At 39.0% G+C, this 24,072-nt stretch overlaps 1 protein-coding gene across 5 annotated transcripts in view; it reads left to right on the top strand.

Moving 5' to 3' along the window:
- The window catches only part of ADA2 (adenosine deaminase 2), a 162,131-nt gene that overhangs the window by 77,281 nt on the left and 60,778 nt on the right, over positions 1 to 24,072 (top strand). The window contains exon 1 of one of the 5 annotated variants that reach the window (XM_056799081.1): positions 14,242 to 14,789. The exons of 2 other annotated variants lie outside the window; for them this stretch is intronic. In XM_056799081.1, coding sequence (XP_056655059.1) covers positions 14,771 to 14,789 — 19 coding nt within the window. In that variant the 5' untranslated portion in view covers positions 14,242 to 14,770. Of the gene's footprint in view, positions 1 to 14,241; positions 14,790 to 14,994; positions 15,104 to 18,534; positions 18,961 to 24,072 lie in introns of those variants that run through there. 2 more of the 5 variants (XM_007503839.3, XM_056799082.1) reach the window with 2 other exon arrangements.

Consider the following 24,072-nt stretch of genomic DNA (forward strand, 5'->3'; position numbering starts at 1 on the left):
CCTCGGTTACAAGAATCATATTCTTTCTCTCCCTCCCCTTCCCCCGCCCCTTCCTGTAGCCAACATGCAATTCCATTGGGTTTTACATGTGCCCTTGATCAGAACCTATTTCCATGTTTGCACTAGGATGATCATTTAGAGTCTACATCCCCAGTTATATCCCTTCAACCCATGTAATCAAGCAGTTGTTTTTCCTCTGTGTTTCTGCTCCCATGGTTTTTCCTCTGAATGTGGATAGTGTTCTTTCTCATAGATCCCTCGGAGTTGTTCTGGATCACTGCATTGCCACTAATGGAGAAGTCCATTACATTAGATTGTACCACAGTGTATCAGTCTCTATGTACAATGTTCTCCTGGTTCTGCTCCTTTCACTCTGCATCACTTCCTGGAGGTCATTCCAGTCTCCACAGAATTCCTCCACTTTATTATTCCTTTTAGCTCAATAGTATTCCATCACCAACATATACCACAATTTGTTCAGCCATTCCCCAATTGAAGGGCATCCCCTCATTTTCCAAATTTTTGCCACCACAAAGAGCACAGCTATGATGTATTCATTATTCTTGAAAGGTTTACTAGAATTTCCCCATAAATCATTAGGTTCAGGAATTTTTATTTTGTTAGCTCCTTAATAGCTAGATCTATTTCTTTTTCTGAGATAAGGTTATTTAAAATATCTATCCAGTCTTTTGATAGCTTAAGTATTTTAATTTTTTAAAGGTATTACTCTATTCCTTTTGTGTCCTTAGTTTTAGTTGGCATATAACTATATATTATGTATTTATCTCCACATGGAAACATGTCTGGTCATTAGGGATAGGTATGGCAACTTAAGTGATCTTCAGACTCCTACCATGTGGGAGGGACCTTGACTTAATGTAGGTGGAATTTTTATACCTGTAGGTAACCAGGAAGCTTTGTTAAGGAAGGCAGGTAACCACTGAAGTCCTTTGTCATCTTTTAGGGAAAACTAAACCCTGTTGTGGGGCAGGGAAAGGAGGAACCCTGGTGGATATTGGTTCTATCATACCTTGCTTATTCCTACTTTGTCCATTTATGTATGTATAATAGCCAGGTGTATGGGTGGTTGCTTCCCATTGTAATCTCTCACATCTTTTACTCATTCCTGTAGATACCTACCTACTTTCTGGGTTGACTTGCTTACTCTAACCTCCTTTCACACTTACTTGTAAGCTTAGGTTCCAGAAGAGGACCTCCTAATCAAGTTGTCAAACTCTTTCAGGTTCTAGGTGTAACCCTGTTGTGGGAGAATATACTCTTCCTATTTACCAATTTAAATCTTGAGCTCCCATAGATGTTTCTATTTACATAAACCAGTCACTAACATTAGTTGATGCTTTTATATTTTAAAAGGATCTATTTGCTTAGCAAAAGTAAAAGAAATAACATCACAGACATTTGCATACCTTAAAAATGCATCAATAATAAAGATAATACAATCCAAATATAAACTTGAATTATATTATTGTTGTGTTTATTGTTTTCTTGCCTTTTGGCTCTGCATTATTCTTTATCCATTCCTGCTAAGTAGATAGAGCAGCCTGAATGAAGGAAGACCTGAGCTTAAATTTGACCTCAGATACTTAAAAGCCATGTGACTGGAGGAAAGTTACTTAAATAGTTTGCCTCTGTTTCCTTAAAGGTAAAATAGAAATAATAATAGCACCCAACTGGCAGGGTTTTGTGAGGATTATGGAAAAAATTTTGATACCTCTAATTCAATTTAATCAGTATTGCTCAGTTCATGGTGATTTCATGGGGATCAGTGATTGATGTTGGATTAAATCAAGTTAAATTCATAGACATGTTGTTAGATTAAGAGTTATGTAATTGGGAATACAACTAATACAACCTTCTTTGTATTAGTGATATTATTGTAGATGTTTGTTATAGAGAATTACATTACATTAATCCTGGAGCTTGTTATTGTAGCAATAATATCCCTCATCTATGAATCACTAATGCCCAATTTCTATGTGACCTTTCCTTTTGCCCACAAATTCCTTCTCTCCTAGGATAATGCTGACCAAACCCCTGATGTCTGACTTCTCCTGAAAGCCTCAGCTGAGGTAGTAATGATTGATGTACATGTCCCTTAGCCAATTATCAGATCTTCCTCACTTCTGAAGATATCCAATCATGGAACTGTCATCACATTCTATTTTTGATAACTTTCCAAATAGTATAAAGCTCCCCATCCTACTGAGGAGAGGGATCTTTGGCCTGAAGAAGGTCTTACACCCAATTGATTAGGGACCACTACAATCCCTAATAAATTAATTGATCAGTTTTGGAGCTCAATCTCAGTGACTTTTGTTACCGATTGTATATTTTTGGCCCAACTTTTTGTCAGTGCACAGGTAGGAGGTCAAACTATGGTCTTCAAATCCCTTTGCAACCTTCCCTGATGGACCAAATAGGAAGTGCATTCAGGATGATGTTTTTATCACTGGGTCCTGCAAGGAGGATGACCCTGGGAGACTGGATTCCTTTTGACCTTTGAATACAAATTATATGAACATCAGGAAGTCTCTCTAAACTGTGGATGGTGAGTTTCCTTTTATTTATGAAAATTTTTATGGCCTTTTAACTTTTCTTTTGAAAAGAGTCCCTAATCTGGCTGGAAAATGGGACCAGTAATTATTTCCAAGTTAAAATTTGTATTTCTCCATTAGACACTTTTAGGTAGTGTGAAGGGTTAAATTTTGGGGTAGGAATTTGACAAATGCTAGGAGAGCAGTTTGGTAAAACACAAAACATCTGGGAGAAGTTCAGATAGGAAATAAGAAGAACAGTGAGAATATTACTATAATATAGCTATACCTAAAATCCAAATCCTAACTAAAAATTCCAAGAAACCCTAAATCTAACTGCCTTCTTCTGCCTTCCAGAACAGGCCTATCTCAACTACACTACTCCTATCTGAAAATATATTCCCTAACTACCTACCCAAACTAATCAATGAACATTAATCTCCTAAACCCTTCTTAAATCAGTATCTGAATCCAAACTCTCAGAAGTCAATTGTCAGTTCCTCTTGACTGAGAGAGACTGACACAGAACCCTGTTCTCCAGGAAGCCAGAGAAAAGGAGCCCCTAAACTCTCAATGGTGCTCCTTATATATGATCCTTGTCTCCTAGGTAACAGAAACTTTTGCTTTCTGCTAACTCTTACTTAGAAATATTTCTGTTTCTGCCTCTTAAAGAGACAGGGGAGAGATTAAGAAACTCCTTTTAAAAGCATGAAGGCTCTAGAGCAGTCAGGTAAATTTCAGAATTGGAATAATTGATAAACTGATAAAAGTAGCTGCAAGATTTTAAATGTACATAAATGGAATTATTTTCAATTTTTCTTTTCTTCAAGAGTAGGGGGGTGGTGGGAACAATTGGGCTGGTTTTAGTATCACTTCCCATTATTCTTCAGATAAAGCATCTGCTGGCCAACTTGATTTTTAAGAGAACTTCCTTTTTTTTTCTTTGTTAGTTTTACTTTTTCCTTCGGATTTTAAAGCATAAAATAAGGCTTGTAAGTTTTAAGTTTATTTTAAATCATCTAAACTCTATTTTTGAGGGGCTGCTAGGTGGCTCAACAGAGAGCTAGAGCAAGAGATGGGAGGTCCTGGGTTCAAAGTTGGCCTTCCTAGCTGAGTGACTCTAAGGAAGTCATTTGACCCCCATTTTTTAGCCCTTGTGACTCTCTTCTTTCTTAGAACCAATACTTAATATTGATTTTAAGATGGAAGGTAAGAGATTTTTTAAAATACCTATTTTAAAAAAATCTAAACCTATTTTTCAATTGGAAATTAGTTTTTGGATCTCTCTATGTACTATACTTTATCATGTCTCTTAGTCATAGATAGTATTTGAGAAAAGCTGTATGTTTTCACTGAGAGTTCCTATATACTAAAAATTAAGTTCATAAAGCAAAGCAACTCTAACATCTTTCTGAATAGGAGTACAAAAAAAAAAGACAAAAGAGAAACATTTTCATTTCACTAAGAGCAATCCATTAGATAGCCAAGAAAAACTAGTGCCAGTAAAATTGCTCCTTTTAGACAAAGAAGGAGGGCTATTTCTTCTGAAGATGAGAGACCCTATGAAAGATGGAGCAGTATCTTCTCTACCTAGGAAGTACTTGGGAAACCTGAACAGATACTACTATGCCACTAAGATTGAACCCCAGAACAAAAAAGAGTTGAGGGGAAGACTTTAAGATTGAAATCCCAAAATTGAACATTAGACTCAGTGGCTAAATTGGAGGATAACATCAGAAATAAATCCCTGAATGATTGAGTATGAAGAATCATCAGATGTGATAGGGATGTCTTTATTAAAACTTCTCAGTCAATTCAAGTGTGGGGAAATTTCTAGGGACATAGTATACTAAGAGAAATTCTTTTTCAAGAGAGTTTCTGAGGGGAAGCTTGGTGGTTCAGTGGGTAGAGGTCCAGAGATGAGAGATCCTGGGTTCAAATTTGGCCTCAGACATTTCCTAGCTGTGTGACCCTGGACAAGGTACTTAACCACCATTGCCTAGCCTTACCCCTCATCTGCCTTGGAACTGATATTTAGTACTGATTCTAAGACAAGGTAAAGGTTTTAAAAAAGAAAGGAAGGGAAAAAAAAGAGTTCCTGGGAGGAATCCTCCTTGTTGGGGACACCCAGGAGGAGATAATTGGGTGAAGCACAAGTATTCCTCCAGAATCTCTCTCTCAGACAATTTCTTATTGGTAAAAGGGTAAATTTCTTTTTGATCTAGACTTCTTGGGAATGGGGTAAACTTCTCATCCAGTGAGGTTTGGCTAAGAAAAGACACATTGGGTTATGCAGGCTATGGTATGAAACTACTGGGGATTCAGGTGATTTGTTTTAGCCAATATTTGGAACTTTTTAGTTTTAGTCTTGGTTTTTCTGTATGCGTCATCAAATTGATTGTGCATGCTAGGTTTTTAGCCAAAAATTTCAAAAAGAAAGCCCATTCATAAAGAAGAAGGTGAAGATTGAAGGAAAATGTTAACACCAGCAATTTCCTCTTTGGTAAAAAAAGCAGATCAGCTTAACCATTCTGAGTTCTCCTTTTTTTTTTCCACATTAGAGAAACCAAGAATAGCTATATAGAACTCTGGGACATATCTGCTCTTCCTTAAAGGGCCACTTGTTTAAATGTCTGTCTTATCTGTGCCTTGTTATTTGTGTACCCACCTACATCTGGCCTTTTCTTGTGGCCTGATCAAAAGGTCAGGTTGTAAAAAGTAAACTTAAAAAAAGAAATCTGTAAAAAAAATACAGCTCCCCTTTCCCTCACTTTCTGCCTTACTAACAACTCTTAAGACAGAAAGGGCAAGGGCTAGGCAAATGGGGTTAAATGATTTGCCCAGGTTGCACAGCTGGGAAGTTTCTGAGGTTGGATTTGAACTCAGTTCCTCCTGACTCCAGATCTGGCACTCTATCCCTTGTGGCACCTACCTGCCCCTTCAACACTGGCTATGTTGGAGGTTGCCAAAAGGAAAGGCAGATACAAAAATTAGAGGCTAACTTTGTTGGGGCATCTGGGTAGCTCAGTGGATTGGGAGCCAGGCCTAGAGACATATAGATTTTACATATGTAACCATGCAAAACACTTTCCTTTTTTATTAGTCCTTTTGTGGAAGGAAACTCAAATAGAAAAAAAAATTAAGAAAAAGTAAAAAAAATTGCTTTGGTTTGGATTCAGACACGCAGTTCTTTTTCTCTGGAAGCAGATGGCATTTTTTATCATGAGTAGGAGAGTTTTGGATCCTTATATTACTGAGAATAACTGTTATTCATAATTGTCCAGTGTATAGTATTCATGACACTGGATAAAATGTTTTGGTGCTGCTTATTTCACTCTTCAGTTTTTGTAAGTTTTTCCAGGTTTTTAAAGTTTCTCCTACTTCTTGTTTCTTATAGCATAATAGTATTCCATTACGATAATAAAATAATTTACTCAGCCATTCCCCAAGTGATGAGTATCCCCTCACTTTCTAAATCTTTGCCCTCCCCCAAAAGAGCTGGTTTAAATATTTTTGTGCATATAGGTCCTTCCTCTTTTTTTTTTTTTAATCTCTTTGGGATATAAACCTAATAATGGTATTGTTGGGCCAAATGGTATATTCCCTTTGGGCATAGGTCTAACTTGCTCTGTAGAATGATCACATCAGTTCACAATTCCCTCAACAATGCATTCAAGTCTCAACTTTCCCAAATCCCCTTCAAGTTTTGTAATTTTCATTTTCTGTCTTAATAGCCAAACTGATAGATGTGGGCTGGAACTTCAGGATTATTTTAATTTGCATTTCTCTAAATAATAGCGATTTAGAGTTTTTTTTTTTTGCATGACTATAAAGAGCTTTAATTACTTTGCTGAGAACTAACTTCCTTTATCTTTGACCATTTATCATTTGAGGAATGACTTGTGTTCTTATATATTCAACTCATTTCTCTATGTATTTGAGAAATGAGGCCTTTATTAGAGAGACATAAAATTTTTTGTAACATTATAATTACTGTATCTTATTCTGCATCTTATTTCCTCCTGTTTAGTCTCTGCCCTTCACCTCTTCCTCCAATTTGCCCTCTTTTCTATCAGCCCAACCTCCTCTTATCTCCTTTCCCTTCTATTTTCCTCTAAGGTAAGATAGATTTCTATAGCCAATTGATTGTGTATGTTCTTCCCCCATTGAGCCAATTCTGATGGAGAGTAAGAGTAAGGTTCTCTCCAACTCCCCTGTGTTTGCCCCCTCTGTGAATATTCTTTCATGCCTCTTTTAATGTGTGATAATTTCCCTCACTCAATTCCCCCCCCTCAAACCAATATATTCCTCTTTCTCATGCCTTAATTTTATTATATTTTTTATATCATCCTGTCATAGTCAATTTTGTCCTTTCCCTCTATCTATGTTTACTCTTTTTCACTTCCCTAATAATGACAAAGTTCTTTAGTGTTAAAAGAATTATGTAGGGATGTACATAGTTTAATCTTACCGAATGCTTTTTTATTCCTCTTTCCTATTTCTCTTTTCATGATTCTTTTGAGTTATATTTGAGAGTTAAATTTTCTATTTAACTCTGGTCTTTTTATCAGGTGTGCTTTCAAGTCTTCTATTTCATTGAATACCCATTTCCCCCTGAAGGATTATGCTCAGTTTTACTGGGTGATTCTTAGTTGAAGTCCTAGCTCCTTTTCCCTCTGGAGTATCATATTTAAGGCATTCCAATCCTTTAATATAGAAGCTGCTAAATCTTGTGTTATCTTAACTGTGGCTCCACAATATTTGAATTGTTTCTTTTTGACTGCTTGTAATACTTTCTCCTTGACCTGGGAGTTTTGCAATTTGGCTATAATATTCCTGGAAGTTATCCTCTTGGGATCTCTTTCAGGAGGTGATTGATGGAGTCTTTCAATTTCTATTTTGTCCTCTGGTTTAAGGATATTGGGGCAGTTTTCTTTGATGATTTTTTTTTTCAACCCTTACCTTCCATCTTGGAATCAATATTGTGTATTGGTTCCAAGGCAGAAGAGTGGTAAGGGCTAGGCAATGGGGGTTAAGTGATTTGCCCAGGATCACACAGCTGGGAAGTGGCTGAATTCAGATTTGAACCTAGGACCTCCTATCTCTAGGCCTGGCTCTCAATCCAGTGAGCTACCCAGCGACCTGTAAAGGATAATTTTATTGTTGTGACCTAAACTATATTAATTATTTGGTCGCCATGGATATCCCAAATATAAAAAAAAAATACCCAAGTCAGCTGGAAGTTTATGGTGATTTAATTAATATAGTGGAAAGAAATTAAGAAGAAGGAAAGGGTGTAGGATTTCTCTCTCCTGGCTTGTGCCAGGAGGAAGACCAGAGGCTCTAGGAAGGTAAGATTTTGGAGAGTAAAGGAGGAAGGAATCAGCCTGAACTCCAAGAGGACTCAGCCAAGATACCTGAACCTGAATCAGCTCAAGGGCAAACTCACTGCCAAAACCCAGACAAATAGCTGCCACCATGCCAAGATATCAGAACACTTAGCACGCTGCCAGCCAGAGCCGCCTCTCCAGGGAAAGAGGGTGAAGAGAGGAAGTGACATGCCCTATATAGACGGTTTTATGTCACTTTCCTGCATCTCATCTGTACCAATGATAGCTTAGCTTGACTTAGGACAGCCCAGGGGTCTCTCAGCTGTTTCTGCACATGTCTGTTGAAGGCCATCTCCTTAGATACTTAATCCTTGAGTATGGGTGCAGACATTCCTGACCTTGTTAAACCAAGTAGGGTAGAGCAATGTAGAGTTCCCAAGACCTGATTCTGTTAGACCAAGTATCTCCATTGTTAAAAAATCAGGAAATAGCTAAATCAAATCTTCTAAAGTATGGTTTGAGTAGAGTAGAGTAGTTTTATAATTCACAGATCCCCTCTTTGATGATTTCTTGAAAAATGTCTAAGCTCTTTTTTTGATCATGGCTTTCAGATAATCCAGTAATTCTTAGAGTATCTCTCCTGGATTTATTTTCCAGGTCAGTTGCTTTTCCCATAAGATATCTCACATTTTCCTCTATTTTTTTCATTCTTTTGACTTTGATTGTTTCTTGTTGTCCCATGGAGTCATTAGCTTCCACTTGCCTAATTCTAATTTTTAAAGCATAATTTTTTATGAGTAAACTTTTGTACTACTTTTCCATTTGGCCAATTCTATTTTGTAATGAGTGCTTTTCTTCAGTGAATTTGTATACCTCGTTTCCCTATAGGACCAGTTGTATCTTTCAAGAAGTTTTTCTCTTCAGTGTACTTTTGTATATAGCTTTTTCTATTTGACCACTTCTACTTTTTAAGTTCTTTTCTTCATTGGATTCTTTTGCCAATTGGCCTCTTCTGTTTTTTTTTTTAAGTATTACTTTCTTCAATATTTTGTTTGTGCTTCTTTTACCAAGCTATTGACTCTTTCTTCATGATTTTCCTATTTCACTCTCATTTCTTTTCCTAATTTTTTCCTACTTCTCTTTTGATTTTTTAAAATCCTTTTGGAGCTTCTCTATTAATTCTTTTTGGGTTGGAGAGCAATGAATATTTTCTTGGAGGCTTTGGATATAGCAGTATAGAACTTCATTGTCTTCTTAATTTGAGTCTACTCTGTTACCAAAATAACTTTCTATATCTTGTATATATTCCATCTAAAAATTAATATTAAGTATTGGTTCTAAGAAAGAAGAGAGTCATAAGGGCTAAACAATGGGGGTCAAGTGATTTCCTTAGAGTAACTCAGCTAGGAAGGCTAGCTTTGAACCCAGGATCTCCCATCTCTATCTCTAGCTCTCTATTGAGCCACCTAGAAGCCCCTCAAAAATAGAGTTTAGATGATTTAAAAATCAGCTTAAAACTTAAAAGCCTTATTTTATGCTTTAAAATCCTAAGGAAAAAGTAAAGCTAAAAAAGGGGGAAAAAAAGGAAGTTCTCTTAAAAATCATAGAGCATCATAGATTCAGGTTTTTCCTATTATGCCAATAATTTCTTCTGCCTAGGCCATAAATTCTACTTTCATGATTTTTATTTCTCTTGAACCATTTAGAAACACCTTATTGTGGTTCCATGATCTCTTTGGAATCCATAGCGTTCTCTGCTTCATCAGGTATTGCTTAATTTCCTTTATTTTATAATATTTATTCAGAGACATTTGGACATATTTATATGTTCTAAAGGCCTTCATTCCCTTTTATTTTCAATATCCTAAAAGCCTATTTAGCTGCTTGTGCTCAAAGTTTTTAATAGAATTTTCTTTCTCTGGAGATTTTTGATAATTTCAGTCTGTCCCCCCTTATGTTCATCTATTGTTTACCAAAGATTGGACATCAAAGCTTTCTGAACCTCATCCTAAGTTGGAGAATTCATTTTTCACAGGCCTCTGTTCCTACTTTAAGTGACTTCTGGAGGGATCGAACCAGCCTTGGCTAGATCCCAGTCCACTTTCTTTCTGGTCTTGAGAAATCTCCCTTACATGATGGCAGCTTGCACCATTTCCCTCTGTTTGGTACTTCTCCAGCTCAACATTCCTGCAAAAGGGAGAGTCTTCTTGCACTTTCTTAAACCTTCATATCCTCTAAAGGGATGGGGGCAGGTGGATGCAGAGTTGAGTTCTCTTGCTTAATGCCATAGAGTGGAAGGGTAAGGGCAGGGGTTAGGGTGAGGTGCTGGTAGAGACTTTGGCAATTATTGAGACAATCCCCAAACACAAACCTGTGGGTACCATGTGCAGCCCTGCCAGAATGTGGAAACTGGTGAGGAAGGATGTGCTAAGTGAGCTCATTAGGAATTCAAGGCTGCTTCTCTACTATTAAGTCATCAATGGTCATTGCCTTGTTTGAGTTCTATAATATCTTATCTTAATCTGTTGCTCAGTTGTGTCTGACTCTTCTTGACTGACCCTATTTTGCATTTTCTTGGCAGAGATACTGGAGTGATTTGTCATTTCCTTTTCCAGCTCATTTTACAGACAAGGAAATTGAGGCAAACAGGGTTAAATGACTTGCCCAGGGCTACATAGCTAGTGAATGTCTGAAGTAAAATTTGAACTTGGGTCTTTCTGACTCCAGGTCCAGCGCTCTGCCCACTGTGCCACCTAGATGTCTATCTAGACAGCTATAATTGCCTTACTTATTGTGCCTAATTCTTATAGCAGAGAATTTTAAGAGGTTGTGAGGACCAAATATAGTGGCTAGTTCTCTGTCTAGCAAAATAGATCCCTATTGTCTTAAGCCATTTTAAAGACACTGACAGTTCAGGCTATGTGACTATGATAGGCAAAAAAGGAATGCTCATGTGGGCTCTAGTCCTCCAGGCTCCTAAAGCAGCTCCCCAGAGACTTCAACATGGATGTTGCCATCCTTAGGTGGGCTGGAGGGAAAGAACATGATTCATGTAGCCATGGAAAAATATTCTAAATTAATTAATTAAATAAATAAACTTAAATAAAAAATAAATTATTTTTTCCTTTTAAAAATTTATTTATTTTAAAAATATTTTTCTATGTTTCCATGATTCATTTTCTCTCCCTCCCCTCTTCCCTCCCTACCTCCCAGAGCCGATAAGCAATTCCACTGGGTTGTATAAATGTTACTACTTGATACCTATTTCCATATTATTCATTTTTGCTATAGGCCAATCTTTTAAAGCCAAAACCCCAAGTCATATACCCATATATACAAGTGATAAGTCATATGTCTTTCTTTATTGTTTCTTTCTTTCTCTCAATGTGAATAGCATTGTCTCATAAGTCCTTTAGGAGTGTCCTGGCTTGTTGCATTGCTACTAGTAGTAAAGTCCATTACATTGGATAGTTCCACAGTGTTTTACTTTCTGTGTGCAGTGTTCTCTTGGTTCTGCTTATTTCACTATGCATCAGTTCATGGAGGTCTTTCTAGTTCTTATAGAAATCAAGCAGTTCATCATTCTTTATAGCACAATAGTATTCCATCACCATCAGATACCACAATTTGTTCAGCCATTCCCCAATTGAAGGGCATCCCCTCATTTTCCAATTTTTTGCCACCACAAAGAGTGCAGCTATGAAATTTACAAAGATAAATTCTTTTTTTTTTTTGAGTCCAGCACCTTTATTTTACAAACGCAGCAGTAGAGTTAATAAATCACATTCTTTCCACCTCAGTGGAGTCTTTATTAATTTCTCATTTAAAAAATTTTTTAAAATAATATTTTATTTGATCATTTCCAAGCATTATTCATTAAAGACAAAGATCATCTTCTTTTCCTCTCCCCCACCCCCCATAGCCGATGGGTGATTCCACTGGGTATCACATGTGTTCTTGTTTCGAACCCTTTGCCATGTTGTTAGTATTTGCATTAGAGTATTCATTTACAGTCTCTCCTCTGTCATGTCCCCTCAACCGCTGTAGTCAGGCAGTTGCTTTTCCTTGGTGTTTCTACTCCCACAGTTTGTCCTCTGCTTATGGATAGTGTTTTTTCTCCTAGATCCCTGCAGATTGTTCAGGGACATTGCACCGCCACTAATGGAGAAGTCCATTACGTTCGATTATACCACAGTGTATTAGTCTCTGTGTACAATGTTCTCCTGCTTCTGCTCCTCTCACTCTGCATCACTTCCTGGAGGTCGTTCCAGTCTCCACGGAATTCTTCCACTTTATTATTCCTTTTTGCACAATAGTATTCCATCACCAACATATACCACAATTTGTTCATCCATTCCCCAATTGATGGGCATCCCCTCGTTTTCCAATTTTTGGCTACCACAAAGAGTGCAGCTATAAAATTTACAAAGATAAATTCTTAAGTGAGATAGAGTACCAAGTTTTACATTGCAGAACCTGCTATGAAGTCCATGATGCTATTAAAATATTTTTGTTAAAATCTAATTGCTACTGAAGCAAAATAGAAAAAAGTTGAAATTAATAAAAACTCTCTTAACAATAGCAACTATATAGATGCCATTGAAATAATTCCAAACCTGCTAGCTTATTTCCTCCTTGGCCCCCAGATCCCATTTGGTAGCGCTCCTGGGGGAAATTTTTTCCTGCCAGGGCAAAGTCCCATGAGAAACAACTGTGCTTCCTTCTCTTTTCATTTTGGGTGGGACCCAGTGAGTTCCAAGAGGAACTCAGCATGAATAAATTGTCACAGATCCCATATCTTATTACATTATCTTTCCCCAAACCCATCCATTTTCTGAATTTCTAAATTATTGTAGAGGGTACCACCATCTTTCCAGTCTTCTACTAGGTTTACAACCTTCTCATTCTCCTCAATCTACATTTCCAAGCATTTGCCACATTTTGTCTTTTCTACCTCCATGTCACTTGAATTTAATCTGTTTCACTCATGCCCCTATGGCCCTAGTTCATGCCTCATCAGCTATCTCACCTGGACTATTGTAATAGGCTTCTAACTGACCTTCATGAATCAAGTCTCTTTCTTCTCCAATCCATCCCTCTTCCATTCAGCTGCCAAAGCGATTTTCCTAAATGGCAGAACTGATTATTTCACGAATCTACCTCTACAAATTTCCATCTCCCCAATGATCCTAAGATCAAATATTATTTCAGTTTTATCTCATCCTATTGAAATGTTCATTTGTAGGGGGCAGCTACGTGGCTCAATGGAGAGAGCCAGGCAGACACTTCTAGCTATGTAACTCTGGACAAGTCACTTAATCCTCATTGCCCAGCCCTCACTGCTCTTTTGCCTTAGAACCAATACACAGTACTGACTCTAAAACAGAAGGTAAGGGTTTTTAAGAAATATCAGTTTTATCCACATTTTATAAAGTACACATTATTAGTATATTATACATTCATAGCTTATAAGTAAATACATACATATTGGGAGTGCATGCTCAATTTTTTTTTTTAACCGAAATAGGCACATGATCTGAAAACTTTAAATACCACCATAGTAGGCATTTTAGTATAGTGGTTACCAACTGGGGGTACTTGTATCTCAGGGGATATGAGAAGCTTATCAGGGAGTTTGGGGATTTTGGAAAAGAACTATTTTATTCTACTAAAATTAATTATTTTACTTTTGTTTTTATGAACATTTACCTAGTAAATCCTGGAGTTTATTTCTTTTTTCTTATTGAATAGGCAATATGGGAAGATTTACTAAAAGCCAAGGGGTATAAGGCCTGAAGGAATTTGGGAACCTCTGCTTTAGTTACATCTATAAGGCCTACTACTGACTGACACTAGGGACCCATTAAATAACAACAATTGAGAGCTTCTGAATCCCAAACCCAGAGTCTGTTGTGACAACCTTATTTTGAAAAAAAAAAAGACTTAATTATAGGGTGTGTGTGAGAGAGATAAGGAGTGATAGACAAACAGAGAGGCAGAGAGGGAGGGAGAGACAGTCAGAGAGGAAGAGAGAGAGAGAGATTGAGAGACAGAGACATATAGAAAAACAGACAAAGAGACAGACAAGGAGAAGGGGAGAGACAGAGATACAGAGAGAGACAGAGACAGATATGGAGAAACAGAGAAAGAAAGAGACAGACAAGGAGAGAGACAGAGACATGGAGAGACAGACAAGGAGAGGGAAATAGAGACACACACACAGAGAGAGAGAGAGAGAGAGAGAGAGAGAGAGAGAGAGAGAGAGAGAAAGTGAGAGACAAAGAGAAGGAGAGAGAGACAGAGACATGGAGAGACAGACAAAGAGAGGGAAGGAGACAGACACAGAGAGAAACAGACATAGAACGGCAGAGAGAGGCAAAGAGAGAAACAGAAACAGAGACATAGAGAGGCAAAGAGAGAGGCAAAGAGAGAGAGAGAGTCAGAGACAGAAACAGAGAGTGAGAGACAAAGAGAGGGAAAGAGACAGAGACACAGAGAGACAGAGAGCACTCCCCACATGTGCTACTCCCAGGATGCACTTCAGGTGCTGTCACTGTTCAAACTAGTCCCTAGACTCTTGGACTCTTTGACCTCCATTCTAGGACTCTATGTACTCTTTCCATTCAGGGATTACTTCCCTCCCCATTACTGTGTCTGGCACTGGCTCTGTAGCTAGGAACCCTGCTGGGCTACGGCTGGTCTCCTGCACTGTTATACATTAACCCCTTCCAGCCTTCCTGTGCCTGGAGGAGGAAGCTTGGGTCAGTGGAGCTGCCTTAGACTGGGCAGGCTGAAGGCTGAAGTCTATTTTCCTGCGGACCCCAGAGATCACTTTGGGGAGGGCAGCCCGACTGTTTAGTCTGACGTGGATTCAGTGTGAGGGGCATGGAGACCAGACAGCCCCGTAAGCACATTCCTCGTTGCCCACTGGGGGAGGAGCATGGAAGAGCGGAGGAACATTGCGAGAGAGGAGAGAGCTTTCAGCTGCTGCGGCTCCTGGCAAATTTGGCTTGAGGGAGGAATAGAGGGAGAGAGGGAGCCGAAGAAGGGGTGGGACTTGGGGACAGGGGCGGTATCATGGGTGAGGAGGGAGCAGGTGGCTAGTTGTTTTTCTGCTCAGCTGTTTTGTGTCCAGGAGCCCGAGAGAGACAGAAGCAGCTGGGAGGAGAAAAAACAGCCCAGCCAGGGGGCCTTTTGGTCTTTCTGCTTTTGCCACAGGTTCGTAAACCAAAGCAAAACTAGCAGAGAATGATTAATGTAGGTAAAGCCCCGCACTCTACCCAGCAGTGTTCCTTTCTGATGCATATGCTGGTTTGTGCCTATGCAAATACCCTGGCAGTGTTGCCTTCCCACATGCTCGGGTCTGTGCCTAAGCAGATACCCTGTTTGGGCACCCCCTCTGAGTGCATGCTGGCATATGCCTATATAAATACCCTAGAGCATAGCCCGGTACCCTTCCACATATAAAGTGGCAAATCTTTGGGAGGCAAATGAACCACGTCCCTTGCATTAACCTTTTTATCTGCCCAGAGCCGGCCAATAGAAATGAAGGAGGGATCTTGGGAGCTTTCCCTTCGGTGCCCTGGTCCCCAGAGTTCTTCCTTTCATTCCAGCCTAACTTGGATTTATTTTGCTAATAGGCAAAGCCCTGTGTGGCTTCTATCAATCTTCTTCATGCCTCAGTGCTCGTCTTTCAGTTAGTGTCTTTTGTAACTCAAGTTGAGATGCAGCTTAGTGGGCCTTGATGTTTTTTAAATCAGGTTCAGAAAACATCCCGACCGGGCTGCATACATTTATCATCACACAAATATCTGAGAAGCAGTTATATTTAATTACAGCGTAATTTCATTTTGCCCCTTGGCTGTTACTGAATCTTATTTATTCTTGTTTGTTTAAACTAGAACATTTGCTGGAGCTTCTCCAGGCTCTAGAAGTCTATTCTTTTCACCCTCTTTCCCCTGGAAGAGAGTCAGAATTTACAGAGGCTTTCCTCTTTGCTCAGGCATGTGTGTGTGTTCTCTTCTCCCTTTCTGTTTCTCTCTTTTTGTCTGTCTCTGTCTTTGTCCCTATCTCTCTGTTTCCCTGTCTCTCCTACTTCAGTCCAAGAAACACAAAGCCAGGGCTCTCTGTTGACAAAGACTTTCTTTCGCTGGCACTGGGCCTGCTGGTCAGGGACAGTGCAAGTAATGAAAACTCTCTTCCCAGAAATCTAAAGTGCGGGCTTTTGCAGCCTTCCTTCTTCCTGAAGCCAATCCCAGCTTGCTGCTCTCCCATACACTAGTTTTGGAGCAAGTGAAGGTGTGGATCTCAATGAGCCTGGCCCAGTGGAGGAGTAGGACACAGTGGGCTTGAGCCAGCAGAAGTGTAGGAAATAATTATAGGTCCTAATGAACATGGGCCAGTGTAGGTATAGGCCATAATGAGCCTGAGCCAGAGATAAAAGAGAGTTGGGAGATTGCCTTAGTATGTGTGAGATCTTTGGGACGTTGGAAGAAACTGCAATGTGGAATGGAAAAAGCAGATTAGACAGAAGCTTTACTTTTCTTATCTGCAAAAGGAAGTGGTTGAAGTATGTGGTATTTAAGGTCTTTTCCAGGTCTAACATTCTAGAAGATTAGCATTGGCTTTCCAAATTTTAATTTCTTCATTTAAATTGCTCTGGATGGAGGTTTTTATTTTCTTAGAGCTGTAGTGATCCAGTAAAATTGCCACAGCTGAGTTTGGAAACCTAGATGGTTAGTAGGTCCCCTTATGCTATAGTGATGCTGGAGTGAGTATTTGAAACCAACTGTTTAAAAGTCAGTTCTCTTTTGCAAGTTCAGTTGCATTTTCTATATAATAAAGTTAAGGAGGTTTCTTCCAGACTACTACATTTGCCCAGAGACAGGAGCATTGTGAACCACCGTTCAGTAAGTCTTCCCTCTACCTCCTTCCCATGACTTTTCTACCAATTCTTCTATTCATCACTGAACCTTTAGAAGCAGTGTGTTCTGGAAGAAAGAGAGCCAACTTGGAAATCAGAGGACCTGTTTCTGCTATTTACCCCCTATTGTGGTCTTTTTTTTTTAAACCCTTACCTTCTGTCTTGGAGTCAATACTATATATTGGCTCCAAGGCAGAAGCGTGGTAAGGGCTAGGCAATGGGGGTCAAGTGACTTGCCCAGGGTCACACAGCTGGGAAGTGTATGAGGCCAGATTTGAACCTAGGACCTCCCTTCTCTAGGCCTGATTCTCAATCCATTGAGCCACCCAGCTGCCCCCCCTATTGTGGTCTTAAGCCATGTATCTTTACCTATAAAATGAAGGGCTGATTAAAATCCCAAATTTGCTATTGATTGTCTGACTTTGGACAAGTAGTCTAACTTTCTTGAGCCTCAGTTTCCTTAACTGTAAATAAGGGACATGGACTAGGTGATCTCTGATATCTTTTCTAGATCTAAATCTCTAATCCAAAAATAGAAAGGGGCCCTTCTCCCTTTTGATTCTTAATCTCTCTATCTGTCCCAGAGCATTGATATGACCTGAGAGATACAGGAGTAGATGACTATGATTCTTGGTCTTAGATGCTATTACAGTCTTGTTGTGGAGAAAACCACATACAAGGTGAATAGAATATATTGCAAGATATCATCTCTTTCTTAGCATCCAGAGCAAACTTGACCTGAAAGCTGCGATTGGTTTTTAAATAAAAGAAAACTATCTCATAGTCCTGTGGGATTTAGAGCAAGCTGCTGTCAGCCAACCTTGGTCTAGAGCAAACTATATTGTAAGGCATTTTGTATGAATGGCATGTTTTATTATACAGTGGGATTATTGCTAATGCATTCTCTTTTACTGAGATTTTGATGTGCAGACACAGAATTATGCATATGTTATTACAAATGCTTATTAAAATGATAGTATTGTTGCATTTTCTTCCTGTATGTAATATAGTAATGAGGTATATACATATGTATTTAGTTCTGAATATCCCAAAAGCCTTGGTGCATTTAAAAACTTTAGTATCTTCAGACATACAAAGGCTACAAAATTACAAAGATATCATTTGAAAGTTTAGTTGTTTTCATTTCTTTTACACTCAATCTAAATTTTAATAAGATGGAGCACCCTGTCATTAGGCATTATGTGGGTGTGAGAGTTTCTGGACGACACTTTCTCAAACGGGTGGATTAGCAGAGGAGACCCTCTTGCTTGGCCACCTCTGTCATCTGATCTTTTTCCATTAGACTTTTTTTAGTGGGGTCATGTCAAAACTGTCATCTATGTATCAAAACCTCTTTCTTTGGATGATCATTAGGCTAGGATTACAAATGCAATCCTTTCAGTCACCGAACAGCAGCTGACTAGAGTGATGTGTAGTGCGAGATGGTAGATATGTTGAATTTTAATCAGGAGCATCAATATTTTAAAATTGTAGATAACTAATCTTTTAGATGATTTTGTAATTTTGTAGCTTTTATACTTCTGAAGTCATAAAAAACTTAAAACTACACTAAGCCATTTGGGACATCTTAAATTTTGAACCTTAATTTGTCAAATAGAGCTTTGCATTATAATGCAGTTATTATATATAATATTAATGTGTGTTTTATGTTCTATTAATAATTTTCCAGAAATTGAAAAATATTTTGCTGATAGAAATATAGCATCAGTGTCACAAATTCTTCCTACAGAGACTATCTTTATTTTATTTTTTAAATACTTACCTTATATCTTAATATCAGTGCTAAAACAGAAGAGTAGCAAGGGCTAGGCAATAGGGGTAAGTGACTTGCCCAGGATCACATGGCTAAGAAGTGTCTGCAGCCATATTTGAACCTAGGATCTCTCCTCTCTAGGCCTGGCTGAGCCACCTAACTGTACCCTCCCTCCCCCCCAGACTATCTTTAAAAAGTAGTAGAATCTTGAGGGGAGTTACAGTTTAGCTGTTATCTGGAGACCATTAACTATCTTGGCTGGAGAGATTATGTGAGATTCAAAGAGAAGTATAGACTGATGGAGTAAACTTTTCTTTGAGAAATGCTTAAGAGACATTTCCTGAGAAGACTGAGTTGAACTCTTATGCTGTGAAGAAGGTATTCTAAAGAGAATTCTTGAGAATCTTTGACTGCCATCTTGAGAGAGCTGAATGATAGGGCTGCTTTTCCAGAGCTGAGGGGAAATTAGCAATGATAATATATATTTAAATAGGTCTGTTTTACTTATTACTCTTAAACACGGATGTCTGTATAAGCCTATGAGACTGGAGTGGAGAGTTGATATTGAAAGAGATAATGTTTGTCTCAATAAGAATTTTTTATTTTAGGAAAAATTTTCTTCAGTTTAGATAATAAGGTAGGATGAGAATTTATAACTATTTAATGAGAGAAATTCCTATTAATTTCTAAAGAAATATCATAAAATGCTCTTTAATTGCCTTACAGCTCAGGATCAGAATTAGCAAGGAAATGAGCCAGGAGCAAATAGAGAGGGGAGAGGAATTGATTTTATTGTCAACTAGTCTAGTGCACTAACCTCACAGTAGGCTACATGTGAGGTAATGGATAAAACCCTGTTAATCTCAGACAAAAGAGGTTACTGAGTGATGGTGGTATGGGGGGAGGCTAGAAGTGACAACAGAGATCAAAGGGTATTGCAGTTCCCCTCCTTTAAGAGGGTAAATTGGAGTGAGTGGTGTGGTGGTAGTGATATTGAAGTGAAAGAACAACTTTTTTTTTTTTTTAAGGAGACCAGAGAAACTATCGTTAGGAGGAAATTAGGTTTCAATGAGTATGAGATAGAAGGAATGAGAAAAGAACATTTTTGAGACAAAAGCTAGTTTGTTACCTTTGAGACAGACATTCTAGAGAGCACTTTAGAAAAGGTGGGATCCGGAGTGGAACATTGGGGAGAGGGGAGCAGACTAGAGGGGACTGAGAACAGAGATTAGTGGGAGGGGATGGGGAATGGAGTTTCTACAGTGACAGGTGAGAGTTCAGAACCCCTAGGAGGTGGAGAATGATAAGGTGCAAAAATGCTTATTTGGAAATGAATTCAGGCAGATTATCATCCTCAAAGGACCAGGCAATTGGTTTGGAGGGTGAGGCAGACCAGAAAGCAGACTAGCAGTGGAGAGAGAATAGTAAGACTGGGCCATCTTGGGATATAGAAATTCCCTGGTAGAGAGACTCACCAGGTTCTAAGGCAGAAGTACAGTAAGGGCTAGGCAATGGGGGTTAAGTGACTTGCCCAGGATCACACAACTAGGAAGTGTCTGAGGCCAGATTTGAACCCGGGACCTCCCATCTCTAGGCCTGACTCGCTATCCACTTAGCCACCCAGCTGCCCCTTATAAAAACAATTTTAAACATTAACATTTTTTTAAAATTACTAATTCCCTTCTTCCTTCCTATCTTCCCTTCCTCAATCCCTCCCTCATCTTCCTTCTTCCTGAGATGGTAAGTAATATGATATAGACTTTACTTTTTTTATTTATTGTTTCTCATTGTGTACCATTGCATTCATATTATACAATTTGTTATTCTAATCTTTTTGAACAGGATATACTGTATCATAATGAGAAATGGGGGAATTTGGAAGAGAATGGGTTTAGTTCTAGATAGTTTGATTTTGAGCTGTTAGCAGGACATATAGATGGACTGGTTCATCTGGGATTTGGAGATGTAGGACTGGAATTTAGGAAAGAAATTAGGGCTGGATACATAACTTTGAGAATCATTTGTATAGAGGAGATAAATAAATTCAGAGAGGCAGATGAAATCACTGAGAAAGTGTAGAAAGAGAAGAGGGATGCCCAGGCCTAAGAGGATGGGAGATGGATGATGAATCAGTAAATAGGAGGCCAGACAAATGGGAGGGGAAGTAGGAGAAAACAGTGTCCAAGGGATGAGAGAGGACATAGCAAGAGGGGTGTGGTCCACAGTGTCAAAAGGAAGGATCGAGAGAATGGAAACTGAGAAAAGAGCATTTAATTTAGTAATTCAATTGACCAAACATTTATTAAGTATCTGTTTTGTGCAAGGCCTTGAGCTAGAACGAGAGCTACAATGAAAAGCCAAACAGCTCTTTCTCTTAAGGAGCTTCCATTCTATTGTAGGATATACATATATGTAATGTTGAAGTCAACCTGGTGAATCACCAAGCCTCCAGCTGGAATGTCACAGAAATCTAAGCATTTTAAGATGGCATCCTAGGGAAATGGAAGAAGCTGAGTAACCCCCAAGCAGGCAAAGCCCTTGTAGGGTTCTTAGTAAGGGTGAGAACTTGCTGAAGGAACAAGCTTTGATTTTATAGAGCATTTTTCTTATAAAGGGTATCTACAGACATAGTTTGGGACTTCTCAGGATGGCTAGCTGAAGATTGCTTCATTTGCTTATCAGGAGTCTGGTCTGGACACCTTTGGGTTTGGGTTGAGCATATTTAGTTGGGTGTTGTTTGGAACAGGTTCAACTGGTCATATGAGGGCTGCCAAGAGTCTCTGGAATGGAGTCATGGGCCTCTGCTGCTAGACTTAGTAGGGGTGTGGTGCATTCCTACCTTATGTTTTAAGCATCTGTAATTATGTCCATGTTAACAATAGAAATGTAAATATAAGATAATTTGAGGAGGGAGCAGGCATTAACATTTACGTGGAAAGAGTTCAAGAAGATGGTAGCACCTAAACTGATCCTTGAAGGAATCTAGGGATTCTAATAAGTGGAGGTAAAACAAGAACATTTCAGGCAAGAAGGACAGTAATATGTGTAGACAATGACACAGGAGATAGAACATCAAATTTGGGGAATGCACAAGCATATGTGAAACAGAGTATACAAAATAATCTGTTCTTTGTGACCCTGTTGTTTAGGGTTTTCTTGGCAAAGATACTATAGTGATTTGTCCTTTCCTTCTCTGGCTCATTTTATAGATGAGGGACTGAAGCAATGGCTGAGTGACTTGCCCTGGGTTACCCAGCCAGTAAGTGTCTGGGGCTAGATTTGAACTCATAAAATGAGTTTTCCTCATTCCTAGTCCAGTCTTCTATCCACTGTGCCACCCAACTGTCCCCAAATAAGCCTAGAAAAGCAGTTTTGGAAAAATGTGGAAAGTTTCAGATGCTAGGTTGATGAATCTGAGTTTTATCATAGAAGAAATGGGCAGTGACTTGAATATTTTTGAGTAGGAGAGCGACATGGTCTAACCTTTTCCTTAGGGGGATTATTTTAGTAGCTGTGCTGAGGATATATTAGAGAAAAGGGAGGCTGAAGTTGGGAAAACTGACTAGGAGACTGATGCTGTAGTACAAGCTAGAGGGGATGAGAGTTGTAAATAGAATCTTGTGAGATTAGATAGAAGGAAAAAGATAATGTGGAGTGAGAATGAGATATGGAGGGAGAGGGAAGAGTCAAGGATGACTTTAAGGTTTTGAACCTGGGTGACTTGAAGGATGGTGGAGGTCCTCAACAGAATCGAGTTCTGTTGAGAGTGAGAGGTTGATGGGACATCTCAGTGTCATTGCCACCTAGGCAGTTGGTGATACATAATTGGAATCCAAAAGAAAGATCAAACCTAGCTATTACAGATTTGAGAGTCATATTCTTAGACGTGCTTACTAAATCTGTGGAAGTAGGTTAGGTTCGCAAGAGAGAAATTAAATATAGAGAAAGGCAAAGACTCAGAAAAGAGCCTTTTGAGAGACCCATATTTCATGGGAGGGAGACGAATTCAACAAAGACAAAGAATAAATAGCTAGACAAGGAGAAAAGGCTGGAAATAAAAATACATCACAGAAGCTAGGGGAAGAGAAAGTATCCAGGAGGAAAAAGGTTTTGATAGTGCCAGAAGCTGCAGAGGGGTGCAGAGAGAGAGAGAGTATGCCTTAGAGTCAGGAAACTTGGGGTCAGGTTCTGCCACTGACCTATATCAACTGTGTGATGTTGGGCATATTACTTAACCTTTCAGGGGCCTGGACAGCTCTAAATCTGTAAGTTGCAGAATTAGATGCTGCTCTGTAGAGTAAGAAGGGAATTGCGGAGAACCCCTGGGGTGATGGTATGTAGGTTAGTTTATGTGAGCTGATGAACTCATCCCCAGAGAAATTCCTTCCCTATCTGGGCAGAGAGCTGATGGCTGTCCTCCATCCCAGCCTAGATCACTAATGATGAGCTTGAAGGGGTAGCAGATTGTCACAGAGCAGAGATCACTTCAGGAATTAGGATGTAACAGTTGACTAGGAATTTTGATGTTACCTAACTCTTCCCTAGATGATCTCTTCCTCTGAACAGATCTGCAGAGGGAAACCAGTAGCAGTTGCCCCAAGATTTGACGTTACTTGGGGCTAAAGAAAGGCTTCACTCCTAAAGAGCTCCTTCTCCCCAAACCTTCTTCACCTTCTAAGTATTATCTGACTGCGTTTGATTATTAATTCAAAGATGGTTTAATAAACAATTAGCAAGGGATTAATTGGAAAAAGAGGGAAGCAGGAGATCCCTAAGCTAAATGTCCAAACTGGACTTGAGAACCCTGGCTTTGGCTAATATCCAGGAGCAGTCTAGAAGCCAATTCTTCCTTCTCTCTTATGCTATACTATCTTGAATTAATGTCTAAGTAGTAGCTTAAGCCTTTAAGATATGTTGTCACACAGGCAGATGCTTTATCTTCAGTACTGATAAGACAGATTCAGTCCCTACTGTAGCAAGGGAAGGTGCAAAGTAGAGTGCAAAGATTGATTGACAGCCCTATACACTATCGCGTAGCTTTCTCTTCTCTCTTATTTTTTTTTTTGGCCTGGCACACAGTAAATACTTAATGAATGCATGTTGTCTGCCTCCAATTTAGAGGCAATAGAAACTAAGGCCCAAAGAGATTAAGTGATTTGTGCAATTTTATACAGTGAAAAGTGGCAAAACCAAGATTTGAATCCCTGATCTCTAATTCCAAAAAAAGGACCTTTTTCTTTCTTTTTTTTTATAAAACCATCTTAGAATCAAGATCACATATGAGTTCCAGGGCAGAAGAGCAATAAGAGCTAGGCAATGGAGGTTAAATGACTGAAGTGCCCAGGGTCACACAGCTAGGAAGTATCTAAAATCAGATTTGAACCTAGGATCTATCTCTCAATCTTTAGACCTGGCTCTGTATTCACTGAGCCACCTAGTTGCTACCTCTCAGGGACCTTTTTCACAGCGCTGTCCTTAGCATAAGCACAG

The sequence above is a fragment of the Monodelphis domestica genome, chromosome 5, assembly GCF_027887165.1.
Source record: "Monodelphis domestica isolate mMonDom1 chromosome 5, mMonDom1.pri, whole genome shotgun sequence".
Lineage (NCBI taxonomy): Eukaryota > Metazoa > Chordata > Mammalia > Didelphimorphia > Didelphidae > Monodelphis > Monodelphis domestica.